Genomic DNA, 20559 nt, shown 5'->3' on the forward strand with positions numbered 1-20559 from the left:
GAAAAAAAAAAATACCGGGGTCCATTCAAAGATGCTGCTGGGTTAAGAAGTGTCCTTTCCTGTTGCTGGTGACTGCAGTTATTCAACTGAGCCTGGTTCTATCTGCATAGCTCTGCCTTGGGTTTTGTTTCTTGGTCACACAAGGGTGTGACCATCTTGGTATCTCGCTTATATACCGATAGTATGGGAACATTGGCAGGTGGAGAATAAGAAGAAGAGATTGGATTTATACCCTGCCCTTCACTACCCGAAGGAGTCTCAGAGTGGTTTACGGTCTCCTTTCCCTTCCCCTCCCCACAACAGACACCCTGTGAGGTAGGTGGGGCTGAGAGAGCTCTTTCGAGAACTGCTCGTGAGAGAACAGCTCTGAAAGAACTTGTAACTGACCCAAGGTCACACCAGTGGCTGCATGTGGAGGAGTGGTAGTCCACACTCTCAGGAGGGCAATTGTTATTGTTTCATTTTGTGAACCTATGAGAAGCCATGTTGGATCAGGCCAGTGGCCCATCCAGTCCAGCAGTCTGTGTCACACTGTGGCACAGTGCTTTTGAAGAAAAGAACTGTAGGTACTGCTGCTGTTGAAAAGAAAGGGAGCCTTCAGAAACTTGATGGAGACTGCAGTTTGATGGAAACATCTGCAGTGGTTTGGAGATAGTTTTGGGTGTGTAGCTGTTGGGTATTACAAGTTGAAAACACTCAGTATATCTGGGGTTAAATGTTTGTTTATGTTACTCACAGGAAGTCACATGTTTCTCATGTAACCAATGTTCTTTAGATGTAGAAAGCCCGGGAATTTCCTACCTGATCTAGGAATTTGATTGGGACTAAAGTGTCAAGGTATATTACCATTTTATGGCTTCTCTTCCCGTCTTTGTTTGGTGTTCTGAAGAACAAGAAGAGTAGCCATACTCTCTCTCTCTTCTAGTTTTGTCTTTGTAGTGTAAGGATGTAGCCGACTATGCTCTGTTGTTATTTTCATCCCAGTTACCCTTCCCCATGCTAGAATGTAGTAAAAACTTTATATTTTAATCACACATGGACTCTCAGTCTGAATTATTTTACTCAGGCTCTGCTGGGCTATATTATCTCTGCTAAATACCATTTTTTCAATATCTCACTGTCACCCAACAGTATAGCCATGCTGGTCTGCAGTAGATAGAGCATTATTTGAGTCCAGTAAAGCCTTAAAGACCAGTGAGATTTCCAGGGTGTGAGCTTTCAAGAGTCAAAGCTCTCTTCATCAGCTGTCTGATGAAGGGAGCTCTGACTGTCGAAAGCTTGCACTGTGGAAATCCTGTTGGTCTTTCAGGTGCTACCAGGCTCAAAATCTTACTCTTAAAATGCTTTATTTGCTTTTTCGAAGGGCCACCTGCATCTAGCAGGAGCTGCTCATTTATATTTTGTCTATCAGAGGTCAGTAGAAGATGCTGCAGATGTAGCAAAGATAAAATTTCGTCTGTTGGCAGTGCTTGGAAGCCCTGCTATTGTGTCTTCACCAGGTTTCTCCTTTAAAGGTGGTGTTGAATGACTTTTTGCACGAAGGAATCCAACACAGCCATAGAGATTTCCTTACTAGTGCAGAAGCCATTGTTTGTTTCTGTCTTTCCTTTGTTAGTTTGTGTAGGGAGACTGGCTTAGCCAGGCTTAAGTTGTCTGCTCCAGGCCTGTAGGGCAAAATTTTCATCAACTGTGGGAATGGTGTTTTGTGCTCCCCGTTTCACTCCTCTCCGCCTCCACAGAAGAAGCTGTAACAGGGCTCGGCTTCCTTTGGGAGGAGAAGTTTTTTGGAGGGTTGCAGTGGCTTTAGTAAGGGCACTTTCACATCTTGCGATCTAAGTTTTGCTGCTATGCTCAGCCACATTTGGCGCACGTGACTCTTATGCTGACCCCTTAAGCTGGAGGAAGACTTCAGACTTGCCAGAGCAGAGTGTCAGAACAACAAGGTCTCATTTAATTACTCTAAGCATTCCACAATAAAGAAGGTGCCCATCTAACTCTGAGTCTGATATATTTATTTCCTTCACAATGTTTCCCCCCGGAATTGAACCCAAACAAATGGTGACCGTATAAACTAAGCTTGTTATTCCCGTTCGGTCCTTGCATCTATTAAACACCTTTTATTAAGTTTATGCTAATCTGCTGCTCACCCTCTCCCTATACGTATGGACTGGTAACTTCCATTTCAACGTATCTGAAGAAGTGTGCATGAACACTTGAGTAAAACTTTGTTGGTCTTAACGGCGCCACTGGACGCTTAACTTCATTCTGCCGCTTCAGGCCAACACAGCTACCCACCGGAACACAGATCTGTTTCTGTAGTCCCAACCCGGACTGGGTGAAGGTGGACCCTGTCCATTGACTCTGAGCTGTGGTCAGAGAAAAATATATATTGTGCCTGTGGTTTCTCTCTACAAATATTTGGTAGCTGTCAAACTGCAGTGTGTTCCATTTTATTATATTTTTTTGCTGCTGTTGAAGTTCTAGGCAGAGTAGCTTCTTGTCATGATTACCTAGTGACACTTTTGAGGGTGGCTCTAGTGAGTCATCATCTTGTCAGAGGTTTCTTAACGCATGAGTCATGAAAAAACCTGATTCTCCGGAGTGTGCAGAAAGATCCCCAGAGCCTGGTAGGCTTCTGTTGTGTGTGTTTTCTGTGCTTTAAGCTGTTCTGGGTCATGCTGGGTCATTGACTTTTGAACGAATGTTCTTATTGCTAGTGAAGGTGTATTACGGGTTGGGTCACAAGTGATGACTCGTGGGAGGCCACTGTGGATGGAGTGCGACTGATAGGAGTTTCTGTCTCCTCTTGTTTGTTTTCGTTTTCCCTCAATGGAGCCAATTCATATTTAATTGCCAGTAATAAAGTGGTGAGAATCAGGGAAGTGAGATGTGTTCAAGCTTGAACCATCCCAGAGATACTCAGAATATAATGACATCTGTACACTTAAGTAACTTTGTTGTACTGGATCTCTGAAGAAGCCTCTAGAAGATTTCCTCATCTACTCGGCTCTCCTCCCCTCATCCTGTGGGCGGAGGAATCTCATGAGAAGCTTATCACGCCACCTTCATCTCTGGCCTTGAAGATGAGATGTGTAGATCCAAAGACCAGTTAGTAACACCTACAGAATAGACCAGGCCCATTGTTATACATATTAACCCTTGAGAGGAGGCCAGGGGTGCTTTGCCTCACATTGGGGCTTTACAGTGACACTAAATGCGATGCTGGAAAGCCGTGGCTGGGTCCCACCTCTTGTAATCTTGCCTCAAAAAGCAGGTAGTGAGGGCCCTGGTGCGAATTGGGGTAATGGCGCTGGGGAAAGATCAAGATGGGGTAGCTGTGTTAGTCTGTCTGTAGCAGTACAACCCAGCCAACCTAGCAGTTTGAAAGCAAGAAATTGCAAGTAGATAAACAGGGACCGCTTCGGTGGGAAGGTAACAGCGTTCCGTGCACCTTGGTGTTCAGTCATGCCGGCCACATGACCACGGAAACGTCTTCGGACAGCGCTGGCTCTTCGGCTTTGAAACGGAGATGAGCACCGCAACCCTAGAGTCGGATTCGACTGGCTTTCGAGCAAGGGAACCTTTACCTTTAGCAGTACAAAGGAACAAGAGTCCAGTAGTGCCTTAAAGACTAAACAAATTTGTGGCGGGCGTGAGCCTTTGTGAGCCATTGCTCACTTCTTCATGTACAGCTAGAATGTCAGCCCATCTGTCCACTGTTGGAAGGTGGAGTGATTTCAGATGCCGACTGTATGCCTGCTAATATCATTTGGCATTTGAAATCACTCCACTTTCCACTATATAGGACAGATGGACTCACATTCTAGCTGTATCTGCAGAAGTGAGCAGTGACTCATGAAAGCTTATATACCCTGCCACAAATTTGGTTAGTGTTTAAGATGCTACTGGACTCTTGCTCTTTTCTACTGGGGAAGGGTGTGTGTTCCAAGTGTACACCAGCAAAGGCAGCACAGACATGTGCCATACAGTTGCGTTCGTCAGGGAGCAAAGATTGGCTGCATTACCAGTATGTGTACCTGGTTTACTGCCATATAATTTGTGTAATGGCTGTTGCGTTTGCTTCACATTTACAGTGTGTTGGAGCACGATGCACTGTTCCGAGCACGTGTAGGGATTATGGATTTGCCTTTATGGGTTCTCATATTGCATTGCGCAGGTAGCAATGTGTGTTGCAGATTTGAACATTTGTGGTGTATATAGGGTACCCACTTGATTCACACCATCTGGCCTTGAATGTGCAGTATGCCCCTTTGGCAGAGAGGGTCTTCATAGACCATTTCCTTGAGGATGGCAGCACAGTTCTCCAGATATATTGATTACCCATATATGGGATTGTATAGGGATCCTAAAGAGGAAAATCAGGTTTCCCTTTTCTCATCTGATGGGTTGGAGGGGGAGTGGTCATCTGGGTGGGCGTCAGGGCTACTTCTGGGCCGGAACGCACAGGAACGGAGTTCCGGCTGGCTTCAGAGTTGGCCACGCCCACTACAGCCAAAACCTCTGGGTGCGTGGCTACCGAGGGAAGGCCTGGAGAGCGGCCGTGCTGGTAACTCCGAGGCGGGTGGGTCAGGGGTGGTCCTGGAAGGATTGGGGTGGGTCAGGGGTGGTCCTGTGCCTTCTCTGGCTTGTCCAAGGGCCGACTTGCCTGGGCTCCCTGCAGTCGCGGAGCACCCAGGCAAGCTACGGGAAGGCATGGGGGTGTGGCCTAATAGGCAAATGAGCTGTGCTGTAAGGGTGTGGCCTATTATGCTAATGAGTTCCTGCTGGGCTTTTTCTACCAAAAAAGCCCTGGTGGTCGTACAACATAGTGAGGGTCATGGCTCAGTGGCAGAGCCTCTGCTTGGCATGCAGAAGGTCCCAGGTCCAGTCTCTGGTATCTGCAGTTTAAAGGACCTGGCAGTAGGTGATGTGGAAGACCTCTGCATGAGATGCTGGAGAGCGGCTGTCGGCCTGAGTAGACAACACTGACTCTGATGGACCAAGGGTCTGATTCGGTATAAGGCAGCTTCATGTGTGATCAGGTAGCAGGTGATATGAAAGACCTCAGCCTGAGACCCTGGAGAGCCACTGCTAGTATGAGTAGACAGTAGTGACTTTAATGGACCAGTACTGATTCTGTGTAAGGCAACTGCCTATGTATTCGTGCCACCCTCCTCCTTCAGTGCAGATGCTGCTTATTCTTACAGTTGCTGCCATGTTGTGCAGCGGTGAAGGCGCTTAGTGGAAATCTGCTCCTCAAACCCCGCAAGTCGTTAAGCGACAACCCCACAACGCTCTTTTCAGGAGGACAGGCAGAAACGTCATCTCTGTGGCTGAAGCGGTAGGTAGGCTTTTCCTGGAATCTGGTCCAGCACAGGCACAAGACCTTTATATGTATTTAAAATGTTTATTTGCCCACCTTTCTCCTGAGCATCTTGAGACCCAAGGTGAGTTTCTGGGAGTGTACAGATCACCCCTCAAAAGAACACCCTACAGCAGTGGTGGCAAACCTATGGCACAGGTGCCAGAGGTGGCACTCAGAGCCCTCTCTGTGGGCACGCGTGCCATCGCCCCAGCCAGGCCCAGACAATCATTAAAGTGTCGAATTCTCTGCCAAATAATTTTAAGTAAATGAAAGTATTTGGGATTGCTTTCCTTACTTTGTTTGGATCATCTTAAGTTAATGTATGAGTTGTTTTTTCTAAAGTAAAACCTCAGTATTCAGGTTAAATTGCCGTGTTGGCACTTTGCGATAAATAAGTGGGTTTTGGGTCGCAGTTTGGGCACTCGGTCTCTAAAATGTTCGCCAACACTGCCCTACAGTGACCCACCCCTCAAAAGAACATCTGTTTCAGATAAGCAGCCTTCTTCTGGCCCCGCTTTCTGTTTTCTAGAGGGTGTGGCACACCCAGGGTGCTCCTCAGAGAATTCCCCTCCAAGCAGTGATACAGTCATGGCGCATGCACAGAGGGGGCATGCGCTGATGGGGCTTCTATAGGAGAGGGCAGGCACCTGTGTTTTCCACAATGCTGTTGCTGCCACTGGGGTTAAGTCATGGGGGGGGGGATGGAGGAAACCACTACCACAGGAAAAATAAAGGACAGAGACCAACTGGATTTTGCTGGGGGGGGGGGGAGTCGCTTCAGGTAGCCCAGCCTCTCTGAAATGGCTGGGGAAACTGATGAGTGCACGGTCGGTTGCACAATAAATGCTTTTAACCCAGGTAAGGACAAATTAATTGCCAAAGCAGGATTTCACAACTCCTATGCATATTGTCAACCTGCATCTTTTCTTCTTTTTTTCTGTTGGAGAGAGAGATGTCAAGCACATTCTCTGTGAAACGCGATTCAGTTATCTTTTGCTTCTCTTCTGCCCCTCTGTGGCCCCCTCCCCCATTCAATCCTACAAATGAACTAATGGGTTTATGTAAGCCCTGGACTCAGCCAGTGCTGCTTTAAAAATGCACACTTGGAGAAGGGTAAACCTGCTTTCTGCGCAGCTGGGCTTGGTCAGGATAAAGTTTCAGGAATTTGTGCTGCTGAATAGGTGAGTTTTCAGAATGTTTACGGAGGAGGTGACTCTTTCTCCAAAGCAGCCATGTGCTCTGGTGTTTAAGAAGCATGGAGTACCATTGGAAACTTATGGCTTTCCCCCCCCCAACGTTCTTGCCTAGGTGTTGAAGACGTATAAAGACGTATAAAGCCTGGAAGTCTGAATGGAATAAACATGAAGAGCCTGAAAGCAAAGTTCAGAAAGAGTGATGTAAGTGCCAAGCGGCTCGTGCGCGGTCGACTCGTATTTGTTATTGACTATGGAAACATTCTTTTGTTCCCACTTTGATAAAGCCGTGAGTTAATGAACGACGAGGCCGGAAATGGCTTTGTTCGTAGCATGCCGTGGGGGCGACCGGCAGGCCTCTGAGCTGTCTGCTCTAGAGCCGAATTCCAAATTACGTTGTTAATTGCAGGGCTCTTTCTGTAGCAGGAACTCCTTTGCATATTAGGTGACACACCCCTAATGTAGCCAATCCTCCAAGAGCTTGCAGAGCTCTTCTTACAGGGGCTACTGTAAGCTCTTGGAGGATTGGCTACATTAGGGGGGGTGTCGCCTAATATGCAAAGGAGTTCCTGCTACAAAAAGAGCCCTGCGGCATCTCCGCTTCTCTGGACCATTGCTTCAATTGTTACCTGGGCAATTGGGATATTGACTCGATTGTTGCATGCATGAGACTCTGTGTAAGAGACTCAAAGTTTTCTTGAAAGACAGGATATAACAACTCTTCAGAAATTTATTTGTTCATTTATTTATTTTATTTGGTTTATATCCCACCCTCCCCGCCGAGACATGCTCAGGGCGGCTCACCTAGATAATCATAATCATAAATATAAAATAATTAGTATGTTGTCAAAGGCTTTCACGGCCGGAAACGTCAGGTTCTACCATGCCAAGACTACGGCCACACATCCCGGAAAATCTACAGCAACTTATAAAATAATTGTTTCAAATCCTCCTGAAACATTAGAACATATTAGTAATACATTGGAACAAAGTTAATAAAAGCGAGAGCAGGATTATTTGTAAAACAGCTTAGGCAACCGTATGTTCCAATGATGTTCACACTAGCTTGGTTCGCCGACTGTTATGCGGTGATAAGTTGAGAAGCCGAACACAGGCTGGAATAAGGATGGTAGAGCCAAGGCACAGGGACACTCCTTGGGAGTACCTGGTAGGGCTCCCCCCACCCCAGACGTACTGTGGCCATAGTTAGGGTTTCTGCATAGGTCTCTGCACCATTCACCGTGTAAGCCGCTCAGAGCCCTTCGGGGGTGAGCGGGGTACAAATTGAAAGTATAAATAAATAAATAGTGCGGCTCCTTAATCGAAGGCCTGGTGGAAGAGCTCCGTCTTGCAGGCCCTGTAGAACTGTAAAAGGTCCCGCAGGGCCCTGATCTCTTGCGGGAGAGATTTTCAGAAATCTATAATATAAATGTAGTCCAAGTCACTGGAAAGCCCTGATCTGGATAGCCCAGGCAAGCCCCATCTCGTCAGATCTCGGAAGCTAAGCAGGGTCGACTCTGGCAAGTACTTGGATGGGAGACCTCCATGGAGTACCAGCAGTCGGGAGGCAGGGGAAGGCTTTATTCAGTTACCTCCCTGGATATCCTCCAGGCTCCCCCAGTAGGGGTCAGTCACCAGAGGTCGCCATGGCTTCCAGGTGCATGCACACTCACACTCATGCACATATTAAAAATGCATCTGATGAAGAGAGCTGTGTTTCTCGAAAGCTTATGCTACAATAAAGTTTTAAAGGTGCTATGGGGCTTTTTACTATTTTGCAGCAACAAGACTAACATGGCTAACTCCACTGGATCTATTAAATACCAAAAAATACAAACAAAAGAGAACATAAGAACATAAGAGATGCCAATGTTGGATCAGGCCAAAGGCCCATCCAGTCCAACACTCTGTATCACACAGTGGCCAGAAATACCAGTGCCATCAGGAGGTCCACCAGTAGGGCCAGGACATTAGAAGCCCTCCCACTCATATGCTTATCTAATTCCCTTTTTAAGCCATCCATGCTTGTAGCCGCCACCACTTCCTGTGGCAGTGAATTCCAAGTGTTAATCACTCTTTGGGTGAAGAAGTACTTCCTTTTATCCGTTCTAACCCGACCTCTCAGCAATTTCATGGAGTGCCCACGAGTTCTTGTATTGTGAGAAAGGGAGAAAAGTACCTCTTTCTCTACCTGCTCTTTCCCATGCATAATCTTATAAGCCTCGATCATGTCACCCCTCAGTCGTTGTTTCTCCAAGCTAAAGAGCCCTAAGCGCCTTAACCTTTCCTCATAGGGAAAGTGTTCCAACCCTTTTATCATTCGAGTTGCCCTTTTCTGCACTTTTTCCAAAGCTATAATATCCTTTTTAAGGTGTGGTGACCAGAATTGCACACAGAGCATCTTACAAACTCCTTTCCCTTCCCCTCCCCACAACAGACACCCTTTGAGGTAGGCAGGGCTGAGAGAACTCTTGAGAGAAACTGCTCTTTCAAGAACTGCTCTGACAGAACTATGGCTTGCCCAAGGTCATCCAGCAGCTGCATGTGGAGGAGTGGGGAATTATACCCAGGTCTCCCAGATTAGAGTCCGCGCACTTAACCACTACACCAAACTGGCTCTTTTGTCTATATCAAACACTCGGTGCAAATGCCTGGGCCATTGTACTAGACATGTTAAGGAAAGGCCTGTGCCGTGTGATCAGCAAGCAGTGGCTTGCAGGCCTTCATGAGTCAATGCAAGCGAGGCTGAGGTCATCTGTTGAATAACGCGTGGGAAGGATACCTGGGAACGCTGCATCCAAATCCAGTTTGGTCATGGGACTCATTTGGCTGGCTGACCCGGTGTGTTTCAACAGAGTATTAGTTCTCCAGTGTGCACGGGATGGTGTGCACTCCTAGGATTGTTGCAGAAGTTGTGAAGAAATGTATGTTCTGAAAGTGGTGTAGTATGTATTCCAGCATGTTTACGGCCTTCAGCTTTGTTTTCACGGAGGGAGGCTGTTCCCTGCGATCTTACATAACTTTCCCTGCAGCTGTGAAACCAAATCCTACTTTAAGTGATTGCACATAGTTCACTAGCCCGAAGAAAAGTGACTTGTAGATGCTCCGGTTGCCTCTTCCTGTTTTCTTTAATGGGGTTGGGTGCCAATCTCTGCATTAATATTTCCAGTTTTACATTTGGAAAGAGGTGGGAGGAAGCACTCAGCGTTGTTCCCAGAAACCTCCCACAGATTGCCCTCTACAGCTGACAGCCTTCTTGGTGGTTGAGGGTAGATTCATAGAATCATAGAATCATAGAGTTGGAAGGGACCTCCAGGGTCATCTAGTCCAACCCCCTGCACAATGCAGGAAATTCACAAATGCCTTCCCCCCCACCACACACACCCAGTGATTTCTGTTCCACACCCAGAAGATGACAAAAAACCTCCAGGATCTCCAGCCAAACTGGCCTGGAGAACAATGGCTTCCTGACCCCAAAGTGGCAATCAGCATTTCCCTGGGCATGTAAAAAAGGATAGAAGGTTATGAGCTATTGGCAGGTTGGTCCCTTGGCTTGTGGGCTGGGCCACATTGTCCTTCATGCTCACTCCGATCACAGCTAAGGCAAAAGAGGGCATTCTCTTTGATTCACAGTACCCCATGTGAGGTTTGCAACCAGGTTTGGGCACTTGGCAATCTGTGGTACCAGAGCATGGTTGGCAGGCCGTAGCTGCCTGGCTGAAGGTATGCTAATGTGGTTGTGGTTCATACATGAATGAAAGGTCTCCTGGGAGAGACCTATGTCAGAGATGATAGAAGAAGAGATTGGATTTATACCCCACCCTTCACTCGGAGTCTCAGAGTGGCTTGGAGTCTCCTTCCCTCCCTCCCCACAACAGGCACCCTGTGAGGCAGGTGGGGCTGAGAGCTCTGAGAGAACTGCTCTTGAGAGAACAGCTCTGCAAGACCTGTGGCTGACCCAAGGTCACCCAGCAGCTGCATGTGGAGGCGTGGGGAATCAAACCCGGTTCTTCCAGATTAGAGCCCACACACTTAACCACTACACCAAACTGGCTCTCAAGAGCCCAACTAGACGCTGCAAACTGCCTGAATTTGCCATGAGAGACTTTGCGGCTGTACTGTAGCTCTTAGTTCCTGGTGGCAACTCGTGAGTAAACACCCATTTGGGCCTGATTCAGGCCAGTACTGCTGTGCAGGAGAAGGAGGAATTTCTGCCTTTTCATTGTGCTGTTTTCAGCAGCTAAAACACCCTGGGGGGTTACAGAAGAGGGTGTGTAATTTGCTCTGTTGGGAGCCAGTACGTGTACCGTGAAAGCAAGTCTAAACTCCCCTCTTCTTATACTTGGGGCAGTTCTCATGTTACTGCTTTTGCAACGTGCTTCAGAGCTTGGCTAATGATGTGTAATTAGCTACTGTTAATATTTTTTTTGGAGAAAAGAGTTTTAAGAATCACTCTAGGAATGATGCCTGTAGTGATTGTGTTTGAGCGTCTGTCAAGCTGTCTTCAAACGGTGGCAGCCCTGTTGCTTCAGAGCAGTTATTGAGTGATTCCCATGATGGGTTCAGTAGCTGTAACACCTCCTGTAAGGCTTTCATAATAAACCTGCTAATTCAGACCCTCCTAAGCAAATTCTAGAGAACTGATCTACAGCATCCTGGTGAGTTGCACCTCTGATGTTGCAAGGATTCTGGTTTTCTCCCAGGGCTGTAGGTCAATAGCATTGCATCTGCCTGAATGCAGAAGGCCCTGGGTTCAATCCCTGACATATCCAGTTAAAAGGGTCAGGTAGTGGGTGTTCTGAAAGATAGAGTGTCCAGATCACGTGAAGTAATGGGATCGTTTTACTCTGCTCTGGTTAGACCTCACCTAGAGTACTGTGTTCAGTTTTGGGCACCACAATTTAAGGAGGATGTAGACAAGCTGGAACGAGTGAGGGGTCTGGAGGAAAGGCTGAAGGAGCTGGATATGTTTAGCCTGGAGAGGAGACAACTGGGAGGTGATATGATAAACATCTTCAAGTCCTTGAAGGGCTGTCCTATAGAGGATGGTATGGAGTTGTTTTCTGTTGCCCCAGAAGGTCAGACCAGAATCAACAGGTTGAAATGAAATCAAAAGAGTTTTCAGCTAAACATTAGGAAGAACTTCCTGACAGAGCAGTTCCTCAGTGGGACAGGCTTCCTCGGGAGGTGGTGGGCGCTCCTTCTTTGGAGGTTTTCAGACAGGAGCTAGATGGCCATCTGACAGCAATGCTGATCCTGTGAACTTAGGCAGATTATGAGAGGAAGGGTTGCCTCAGTGCTTAGTTCTTGGGGCCCTTTCTTACATTGTTCTCCAGGCCAGCTTGGCCGGGGATCCTGGAGGTGGTCTCCCCCCCCCCCTTTCTGGGCATAGAGCAGGGGTCACTGGGGGGGGGGGGGGGGGGGTTTGTGAATTTCCTGCATTGTGTAGGCAGTTGGACTAGATGACCCTGGAGGGCCCTTCCAACTCTGTGATTCTATGACCACAGTGTTGAAACTCTGAAGCATTGCTACCGATCAAAGTAGACAGACAATACTATCCTTGATAGACCAAGCGTCTGACTCAATAGAAGACTGTATCCTGTCTGTCATCCGTTGCCCCCCCCCCTTGTCTGCATGTTCCTTCGATTTTCTTTGGACTCGGGTGGCTGAGCACAGGGACTGAGTAATCCCCGCTTCCTTTAGCTGACCGTGCATTGAATGGCTTTGAAAAAGGAATATGTCTCAAAACCTCAAGCGGAAACAGGACCAAGTAAGACTCTGTGTCAAACCACAGCAAAGGAAGCTTAGCTGTGATTTGGCATGGTGTCTGAAATGACAAGCTCTAATTATTGTTTATCTCCAAAGTTTGTTGCACCCTGGAGATAGGAGAAAATTCCCTGACTTCCCAAGTCTGAATGCTGACATCATCGCGAATGAGAATTGACAAGTAACTCAAAAAATTTTCCCTGTTGTATAACTGGAGGCTGAAACCATGGTAGGGTTCTAAGTTAATGGTTAGCAGAAACTGTGGTTTGGTGTGGTATCCGCTCTGAGTTGAGGACAACATACTTGCCTCAGTGTTTCTTACCCTTTTTGTCTATTTGTTGTTGCGTGTTTGAACTTCCTGTCACAACACTGAGTGCTAGAATTCTTCTGTTAATGACTGTCCACCAGGTAAAATGTACGTAGGGACCCACAGACTAGTAAAAGTGCCTCAAGAGTCCTTGAATGATTGCTACCAGGGAACGAATCAGGAACATGTCGGCTTTCTCCGAAATGAGGATGGAGCAGGATGGTGCCTGTCTTCAGCACAATACAGTCAGTCCAGAGGGCAGCGCTCTTTGCTAATTTCATCCTTGCTGTTGATTGTTGTTGTGGACATGATAGAGCAGTAGTCCTCAACAGGGTGCCCAGGGGCACCGTGGCACCCGCCAACAATTTCCTGTCCCCCCCCACGTACTTTTAGAAAGTGGGTGCGGCCTAGTGAGCTCTTGCCCACTAGGCCTTCTGATTGCCCATCAGAGATCTGATTGGCTGTGTAGACAGCAGCCATTACAGTGTTGGTTTTGTGCTTTTTCTGATGCTGCTTTCCCCAAGTATTTTTAATATTTAGTCCTCTTGTCCCCCTTGGGCTTTCTCTGTGGCTCTGTCTTCCACGATGCCCATTTTGTGGACGTACCCATCACCTTCTGTCAGAATTCCAAAGGTGCCCGCAGGGTCAGAAAGGTTGGGGACTCCTGTGACAGCATGTCGGACTGGCCATGCTCAGTTTGTGGTAGAGAGAAAGGGTATGTGAACATAAGAACATAACAGAAGCCAAAGGCCCATCTGGTCCAACACTTTGTTCCACAGTGGCCAAAAATACCAGGTGCCATCAGGAGGTCCAGCAGTGGGGCCAGGACACTAGGAGCCCTCCCACTGTTACCCCCCCCCCCAAGCACCAAGAATACAGTGCATCACTTGCCCCAGACTGAGAGTTCTTATCTATATCTTGTGGCTAATAGCCACTGATGGACCTCTGCTCCAGATGTTTATCCAGTTCCCTCTTGAAGCTGTCCATGCTTGTAGCCACCTCCACCTCCTGTGGCAGTTAATTCCATGTCTTAATCACATGTGGCTAGTCTAGGGTTATCATCCGTGTGTGTGTGTGGAGGGGGAATTGTCAGTGTGTTTTTAAAAGGTTCAGTATTCATGCACCACTTCCAGTAAAGCACTGAAAGTAATAAAAAAAATGGAACACTGCCTGACAAATGGGAAGCTCTGTTTCTTGGATGTAAATTTTATATGTCCGGGATTACTTGGTGTGTAGAAAGGTGAGGGAAAATGGACTTTGCTGTATAAGCAAGAAATGCTCCGCCGCCCCCCCCGCCCCTGGCATAACTTGTAAGTAGGAATGTGAAGGACAGCTTGGTCTGATCTTATCAGCACCTCTTATAAAAGACTTCCTTTTAATCCGGCCAGAATAAATTCCTTTGTTTTTGTTTACAGAAAGTTGGACTTGATTTATGAAAATAGTTCCTGGCTCTAAGGATTGTTCGCCCAGTGGAATAATAGTAAGGTTGTAGCCCCAGAGCCGTCAGTGGGTAGACCGGAGTTGCCCATCACAAGGCATAGCTGTGAGCTAAAACAACTGAGTGCACTCTAGTAATCATCTGGCCATGTTTTATTTGATGAACGTGTATAGGCAGTGAAGAAAAAAATATCAAGTAATGTGTGACATAGAGCATACTGCTTCCAGGGTCATATTTTAAATAAATACCGTATTTTTTGGACCATAAGACGCACTTTTTCTTCCAAAAAAAGTGAGGGGAAAAGTGTGTGCGTCTTATGGACTGAATACTGAGCCCCAGGGTTCAGAATATTTTTTTCCCTGTTTTCCTCCTCTAAAAACTAGGTGCGTCTTATGGTCAGGTGCGTCTTATGGTCCGAAAAATATGGTAAATTTTGGCTTCCAAAATGCAGATGAGCGCTGTGGAAAGGGAAAGGGCTGTCCCATGACCCACTTTCAGAGACTTTGTATGGCCCACTTTTGGGTCCCGACCCAGAGAGTGGGAAACACTGTTCTAGCACGGTTCTACCAAGTCAAGATTTTCTTCTTCTGTTCCCTCTGTGGAATATATTTCTGCTTTTTTTTTCATGAGCATCTCCCTGTTGTGTTGGATTGTAGCGGGAGCTGTGTTTAAAGCTAGCGTGTACTTTTCTGCAGCCCCTAGGAAAGGGTGATGGTGATTATTTCTTCTTGCATGCCTGCGTCTTTCCCCTTTCTAAAGGGTAATGCCGGGGGTAAACATCAGCAGATGGCCGTCTCAGTCTTGTCCTACTTGAAAGCTTCCCAGGGGCATCTGGTTGGGGATTGGTAGAAGTAGAAAGCTGGATTTAGAAGAACGGTTCGACTGAGCCAGCAGAGACGGTTTGATACCACAATCCACACAGAATTAGGCACCGTTAAGCCCGCTGAAGTACACCTAGCTGGATTGTGAAGATTTATCTTCAGATTTATCGTCTGTGTTGCTGATTTATCTTCTGTGTTGCTGGCACTTCTCTCACTCTCACCCCCTTCTTATCACCATTTTTCTCTTTTCTTTCTCCTCATTGTTGACCTTTAGGTTGTGATTCCTTGATGCAGGAACCTTGCCTCTCTTACCTTACTCACTAAATCACCTCACCTCATACATCCACGGTTTTATAAACAGTTTCCTTTCTAGAGGGCATTTTGTGATAGGCTGAAAGTTCTGTGGATGTGTAGTTTCCCACAGTGTGCTTGTATTTTGTAATAACATTGTCAAACGATGACTGAGTTTTTCTATATTGTCCAGCAGAAAGCTGTTATTGCCACTGTATCCAGGAAAGCTGGGACTTCCAAAGGCAAAATAAAAAGTCCCTAAATCCCTGATAATCCTGGAAGTGCCCATTTCTGTTGCTCTGTGGTATTCTCTGTTTTGTAGATCTCTTGAGCAGAAAGGTCTGGTTTTCATTCTGAGGCATATTTTGGCTCATTTTGAGGCAATTTGGTATGTTAACAATGTGCCGAATCGACTATAGCCTGCAACCTTTGATTTGATGAAAAGAATGGGGTTGCTGTCGGGGTTTGGAGCTCTTAAAGTAAAACGAGTAGGCGCTGGTTTCTGTGGGTGGTTTTTTCCCTCCCAACCAATTTCATATTCAGCATGATTGCAACACAGTATGAGGCTTTGTGAAGGAAAGAGGTTATAAGCTGTTGCTTAAAATATTATGACTGAATGCATATAAATGGCTGGTCCCCCCCCAAAAAACGCTAATTTGGAATCATCTAATGAGATTTTAGGAATTTCCAGTGGACCGAGATTAGGGCATAGCCTAGCGAGTTACTGTAATTCTTATGGGGCATGGACCCCCTATTCAAGCACAGAAAGGAACAGGGGACTTAACGGCAGCCTTCTCAATTGGCAAGCCTGTGGACTGGCCAGGCCTGCCGTTGCTTGGTCACCTGAAGGGTAACTCTAGTCTTGGGATTTTGGATTAAAGACCATGCCCTCCAGTTTTGGGTTTGCACATGATGGAGGTGTGATTTAGCACTCGATGGGTCCTGTGTCCCATGAGGTGTTGTGGATGGGGAAACATGTGCTCATTCCTGCATCAATTGGGGTCAGGATCTTTTGGCCCAAGTGAACATCTGAACTGGGTTTCGGGATATTTTCCTTTCATCCATTCCTCTACAGTTAGGAATCCAGAATTCCTGTAGAAATTGTGGCATATCTTTCTGCCTATCCTGGAGCGCAGTAGGGGAAGGAAGGCAGAAGTGATGAAGGCTCTTCTTATACCATTAAGTATGCATGTGTGGGGTGAAGCAGTAGTGGGTAATCACATTTTGCAGAGAACTCGATTTGCTAAGGGCTGGTGGGCTGCAGAAGAACCTCACTGGCTTCTGCTGCATGATCATTTGTTTGTTGGGGGCAGCAGAAGGCTTGGGAGTCCATATTTGTCTGCCAAGACTCCATCTTGGTTCTTATAGACCTGCATTACAGTCTATGCAACAAATCCTTTGGATGATCCAGTTCAAGGTGAATATAGCCCATCTATCTCAATGTTGCCTACCCGTACCCTGTGACGTGTATGGAAACCTAGGTGGTAAAACAGGCACTGGATAACCTATCCCTTGTATAAATGGAGGTGGTGGTCATCGCCAATTTGTGTCTGCCATATGCAGTTATCTTACGAGGCACCTGTGTTTTGATGGAGGACTGCCTTTTAAACTGAGTTCTGGGGAACCCTTGGCATTTATTGCGAGTTCTTCAGTCACGCTACGGCAGTGCTAAAAATGGTCATTGAGAGACACTTTGTCCTCCACAACAGATCTTGCCCTTCATCTTTAGCTGCAGAGAAGTAGCTTGGTGCACTTAAGAGTCTCTCAATGCTCATGGTGCAGTGGTGAAGCCCAACAAGCTTGGCCAAAGAGCACATTCCAAAAATTTTCTTCAACATGAGTGGGTTTCTCAGCAGGTGTGTCACTGTGTGAAGAGTTTCCTGGAGGTGGAAGGGTTGGGGACCACTGGTGTAGAAGTCTGAAAAAATCTCCATATCAGATTCACTCGTTGTACAGTAGAAGGTTATGGAGTTGGTAGAATAGAAGGTAACTGGAGTTCATTGCATTCATTCTTTCTTTGATTGGTATGTATTTGTGTTTCAGCCCATCCTTCTCTCAGCAGCTTATACAGCAATTGCTACTCGATGGAAAAACCCACATCCCCCAAACCTACCTGTCTGGCACAAGAAAATCTGGGACTTTTACATCATGGCTAAAATAACACTTAACACCTCTCCACTAGCCTCTGCTTCAACTCTTACTAACTTTTCTGCTACTTGGCTCTCAATATTAGACTACTTAATGAGACAAGATGAAATTCCTAGCATAATGAATCAACTACATTTATGGTGACAACATAAGGATTATTTAGCTGAGTATCTCTTTCTCTTCTCTCCTTATTTATTTGTTTTCCTCTTCCTCTTATTTTTCCCCTTCCCCTCTATATTATCAAGTATACTTCTGCTCCACTGACAATAACTATGATTCAATTTTGTAATTGTTATACTAGTTAATGTTACATTCTTAAGCCTCTGTATTTCATATTTATCTTTCAGTAAAATGTTAATTGATGATATTTGTGTTTCAGCTCTTTAGCCAGTTTTGCATTGTTTGTAGTATACACTAGTGTAACTGGGATGCAAAGCCTACAGCGGAAACATGGAAAGAGAGGCTGAGTTGGTTCAGTGGCTTAGTTTTCCCTGGGCTGATATAGCAGCCCTGCTGAAGGTAAGTATGTGTGGTTCTGGATGGGTGACTTCCTGAAAGCAAAGTGTATGCCGCTGAGCTTTGTGATGGAAGAAAGCCAGAAGATGAATGCAGTAAACAAATGGCTCCCACTGAACTCTGTAGGACGAAGTACATGGGCTGTGATCAGTGACACTGTTGAGATTGGTCCTTTCCCAAAGAAACTGGGGTCACTTGGGAACAGGACGAGTTTAGCCTGCCGTTCCAACAGTATTCCTGAACGAATTTGTGTATTTTCACCCATGGAAATGAATGGGAAGTGGTGAATACTCCTTACTGGAAAGCATCAAATTTCTTGAGGGGCATGTGTTCCAGTAGGAGTCAGATATTCTCCTAGAATGGTGCTGAAGCCAGCTGGGTGACCTTGGGCCAGTCACCGTTCTCTGAGAGCTCTCTCAGCCCCACCTACCTCACAGGGTGTCTGTTGTGGGGAGAGGAAGGGAAGGGCAATTGTAAGCTGCTCCGAGACTCCTTTGGGTAGTGAAGAATGGGGTGTAAAACTAACTTTCTTTCTTTGTTGAGAGGGGAGAGGCAAAATACTCCATTGCCTGCTGACAGAGGAGCGTTTCAGCCTGCAGGGAATCCTGCAGTAGGCCAAATCTCTATCCCAATCTCCTTGGCTGTCGCTATGATTGGCATTTTGCATGCAGCAATTTCATGGGCACCCAGTTGTGGCAAGCGGTGGAATGAAGAGTTCAAAAGTGCATCTACCGCCATCTCGCTGCTCTCCCCTGCCCTCCTCCCCAGTGTACTACTTCGGGCTACTGTCATTTTGCCAGCTAGCTGACATTCCTGTCCTACTTCTAGTTGGTTGTGCAAACAGCTTCGCTCCCCAGTCATCCTTTCTGCTGGGCTTGTCTCTTCGCTTTCCCCAAAGAGGAGAAGAAGAGGATGGCAAAGCAGCACGCTGCAGTGGCAGAATCAGGTTTTGGAACAGGGTTTGACACGGGATTTCCTGTAAGAGGGAATGCTGCATTACCTTCACTCTGAACTTGGCGTGTTCACATTAGTTGCAGTTAATTTGCAGCAAATGAAAAAACCTGGTATATCGAATTAGATGCCCAGCTACTGAGAAATAATTACATGCGGACTAGGTTATAAGCGCAGTGCTAGTGCAGGATTTGTTTTCTAAGATTAATTTTATCTCAAGCGGTTCTTGTTTTGGCCTAGTGTATCATTAACACACCATGATTGTCAAGAGGTCATTATGGCTTTGTTTCTGGTGATGTTTAGCTTGGCTCACTATTGCAGTTGTAGCTTTCTGGCAATTTATAGTTGTTAAGCATCGACAAACATGTGGTTCTGTTTTTGTTCTGAATAGGAGCACGTTCAGAAAGCAGCCAGCCGATGGTTTGGTGCAGCGTTGGTATCTAATTTCTGTTGTTGCCATGGTTTTCAGTGCAGGACTTGTAAACAGATGTAGCCTGTTTAAGTGTACGGCTTTTAAAAAAACAATAGTGCTTTTATGGGCAACTTACACAACTTATTTTCCTTGGTATCAGGGCTGCCAGTTAAATCAGGCAGGCAGCTACCCTCCCACATATCTTTTTAGGCCACGTGTGTGATTATTCCTCAGGAGTACCTATTCTCCTTCCAGCTTGCGTTGAATGTAGTGCTGTAAATTCAGTGGTTTTATGGGTTAGGTAAGCATACCAAAGGCACAAATCCCTTTGCTTTTTTTGTTTTGTTAATAAAAGTGATTCCCATATTTACATAGTTAAAGTCATTATGAGGTATTTTTGAAAAGAGAGTGATTTTCTGCTTTAACGTGGATACTTCTGAGAATGGTCCTTGATGTATCTGCCTTCCTCTGCTGCAATATTGCTGTTTGAAACGGTGACCCTAAATAGTATGAGGTAGGAGCATGGGCTGTTGAATATTACCCATGGTATTTGGCTTGGGATCAGTTTGCACGTCTGATGAGGTATGGTCTCATGCTCTTCTGCTCACATTTCTGTTAGAAGGTGAACACAGGTCATCATTGAACAAAGTTAGAGTCCAATGGCACCTTTGAGACCAACAAAGTTTTAATCAAGGTGTGAGCTTTCGTGTGCACGCACACTTTGTCAGATGATGAAATGGAATTACATAATGTAGTTGAATGTGTAGGAGTGGTTTTTTAATTAGCACGCAAAATAGTGAGGACACATTTCTTAACAGATCAAAAGAAGAGTTAAAACTTGGTTGGTCTTAAAGGGGCCATTGGACTCTAACTTTGTTCTGTTGCTTCAGACCAACACGGCTACCCACCTTGATCAGTTCATAATTGTCCTCTTCATGGGTGAATCTAGCGACCGTGGGGAGGTGGCCCAGGCTGCTGGCACAATTGCCCAGAGTGCCCTCTCCTCCCAGACAGAGCCAAGCAGTCTTCCTGGTTCACGGGGAACTGATGGCAAAGAAACAGGGTAACCGCTAGAGCGCTGCTGGTGGAAAAGTTGGAGACTGATTGAACACGGCATAGAGCCTGTTCCGTGGCAGTGATGGTGGCAAAAGGCAATCCACCACTGATACGTTTGCACATCATCATCCAGCTGAGCTGTTTTGTGCAGTCCCGGCGGCTTTGGCATCATAGTCCCAGGGGACAGGTGTCTGACCACACGGCAGCCCACTGTGGTCACTTTGCTACCTACTTTGCAGATAAAGTTGCCCAGATCCACTCTGGGTTAGATGCTGGTGTGGATGCCTGTTCAGAC

General features: G+C 46.4%; 1 protein-coding gene across 2 annotated transcripts in view; it reads left to right on the forward strand.

Annotated features, from left to right (window-relative positions):
• RAI14 (retinoic acid induced 14) overlaps positions 1–20559 on the forward strand; it is a 145037-nt gene that overhangs the window by 15796 nt on the left and 108682 nt on the right. For both annotated transcript variants that reach the window (XM_015410324.1, XM_015410325.1), the window contains exon 2: positions 6674–6762. In XM_015410324.1, coding sequence (XP_015265810.1) covers positions 6727–6762 — 36 coding nt within the window. In that variant the 5' untranslated portion in view covers positions 6674–6726. The remainder of the gene's footprint in view (positions 1–6673; positions 6763–20559) is intronic.

Source organism: Gekko japonicus, unplaced genomic scaffold (assembly GCF_001447785.1).
Source record: "Gekko japonicus isolate JY-2015 unplaced genomic scaffold, Gekko_japonicus_V1.1 scaffold1490, whole genome shotgun sequence".
In the NCBI taxonomy this organism is placed as follows: Eukaryota; Metazoa; Chordata; class Lepidosauria; order Squamata; family Gekkonidae; genus Gekko; species Gekko japonicus.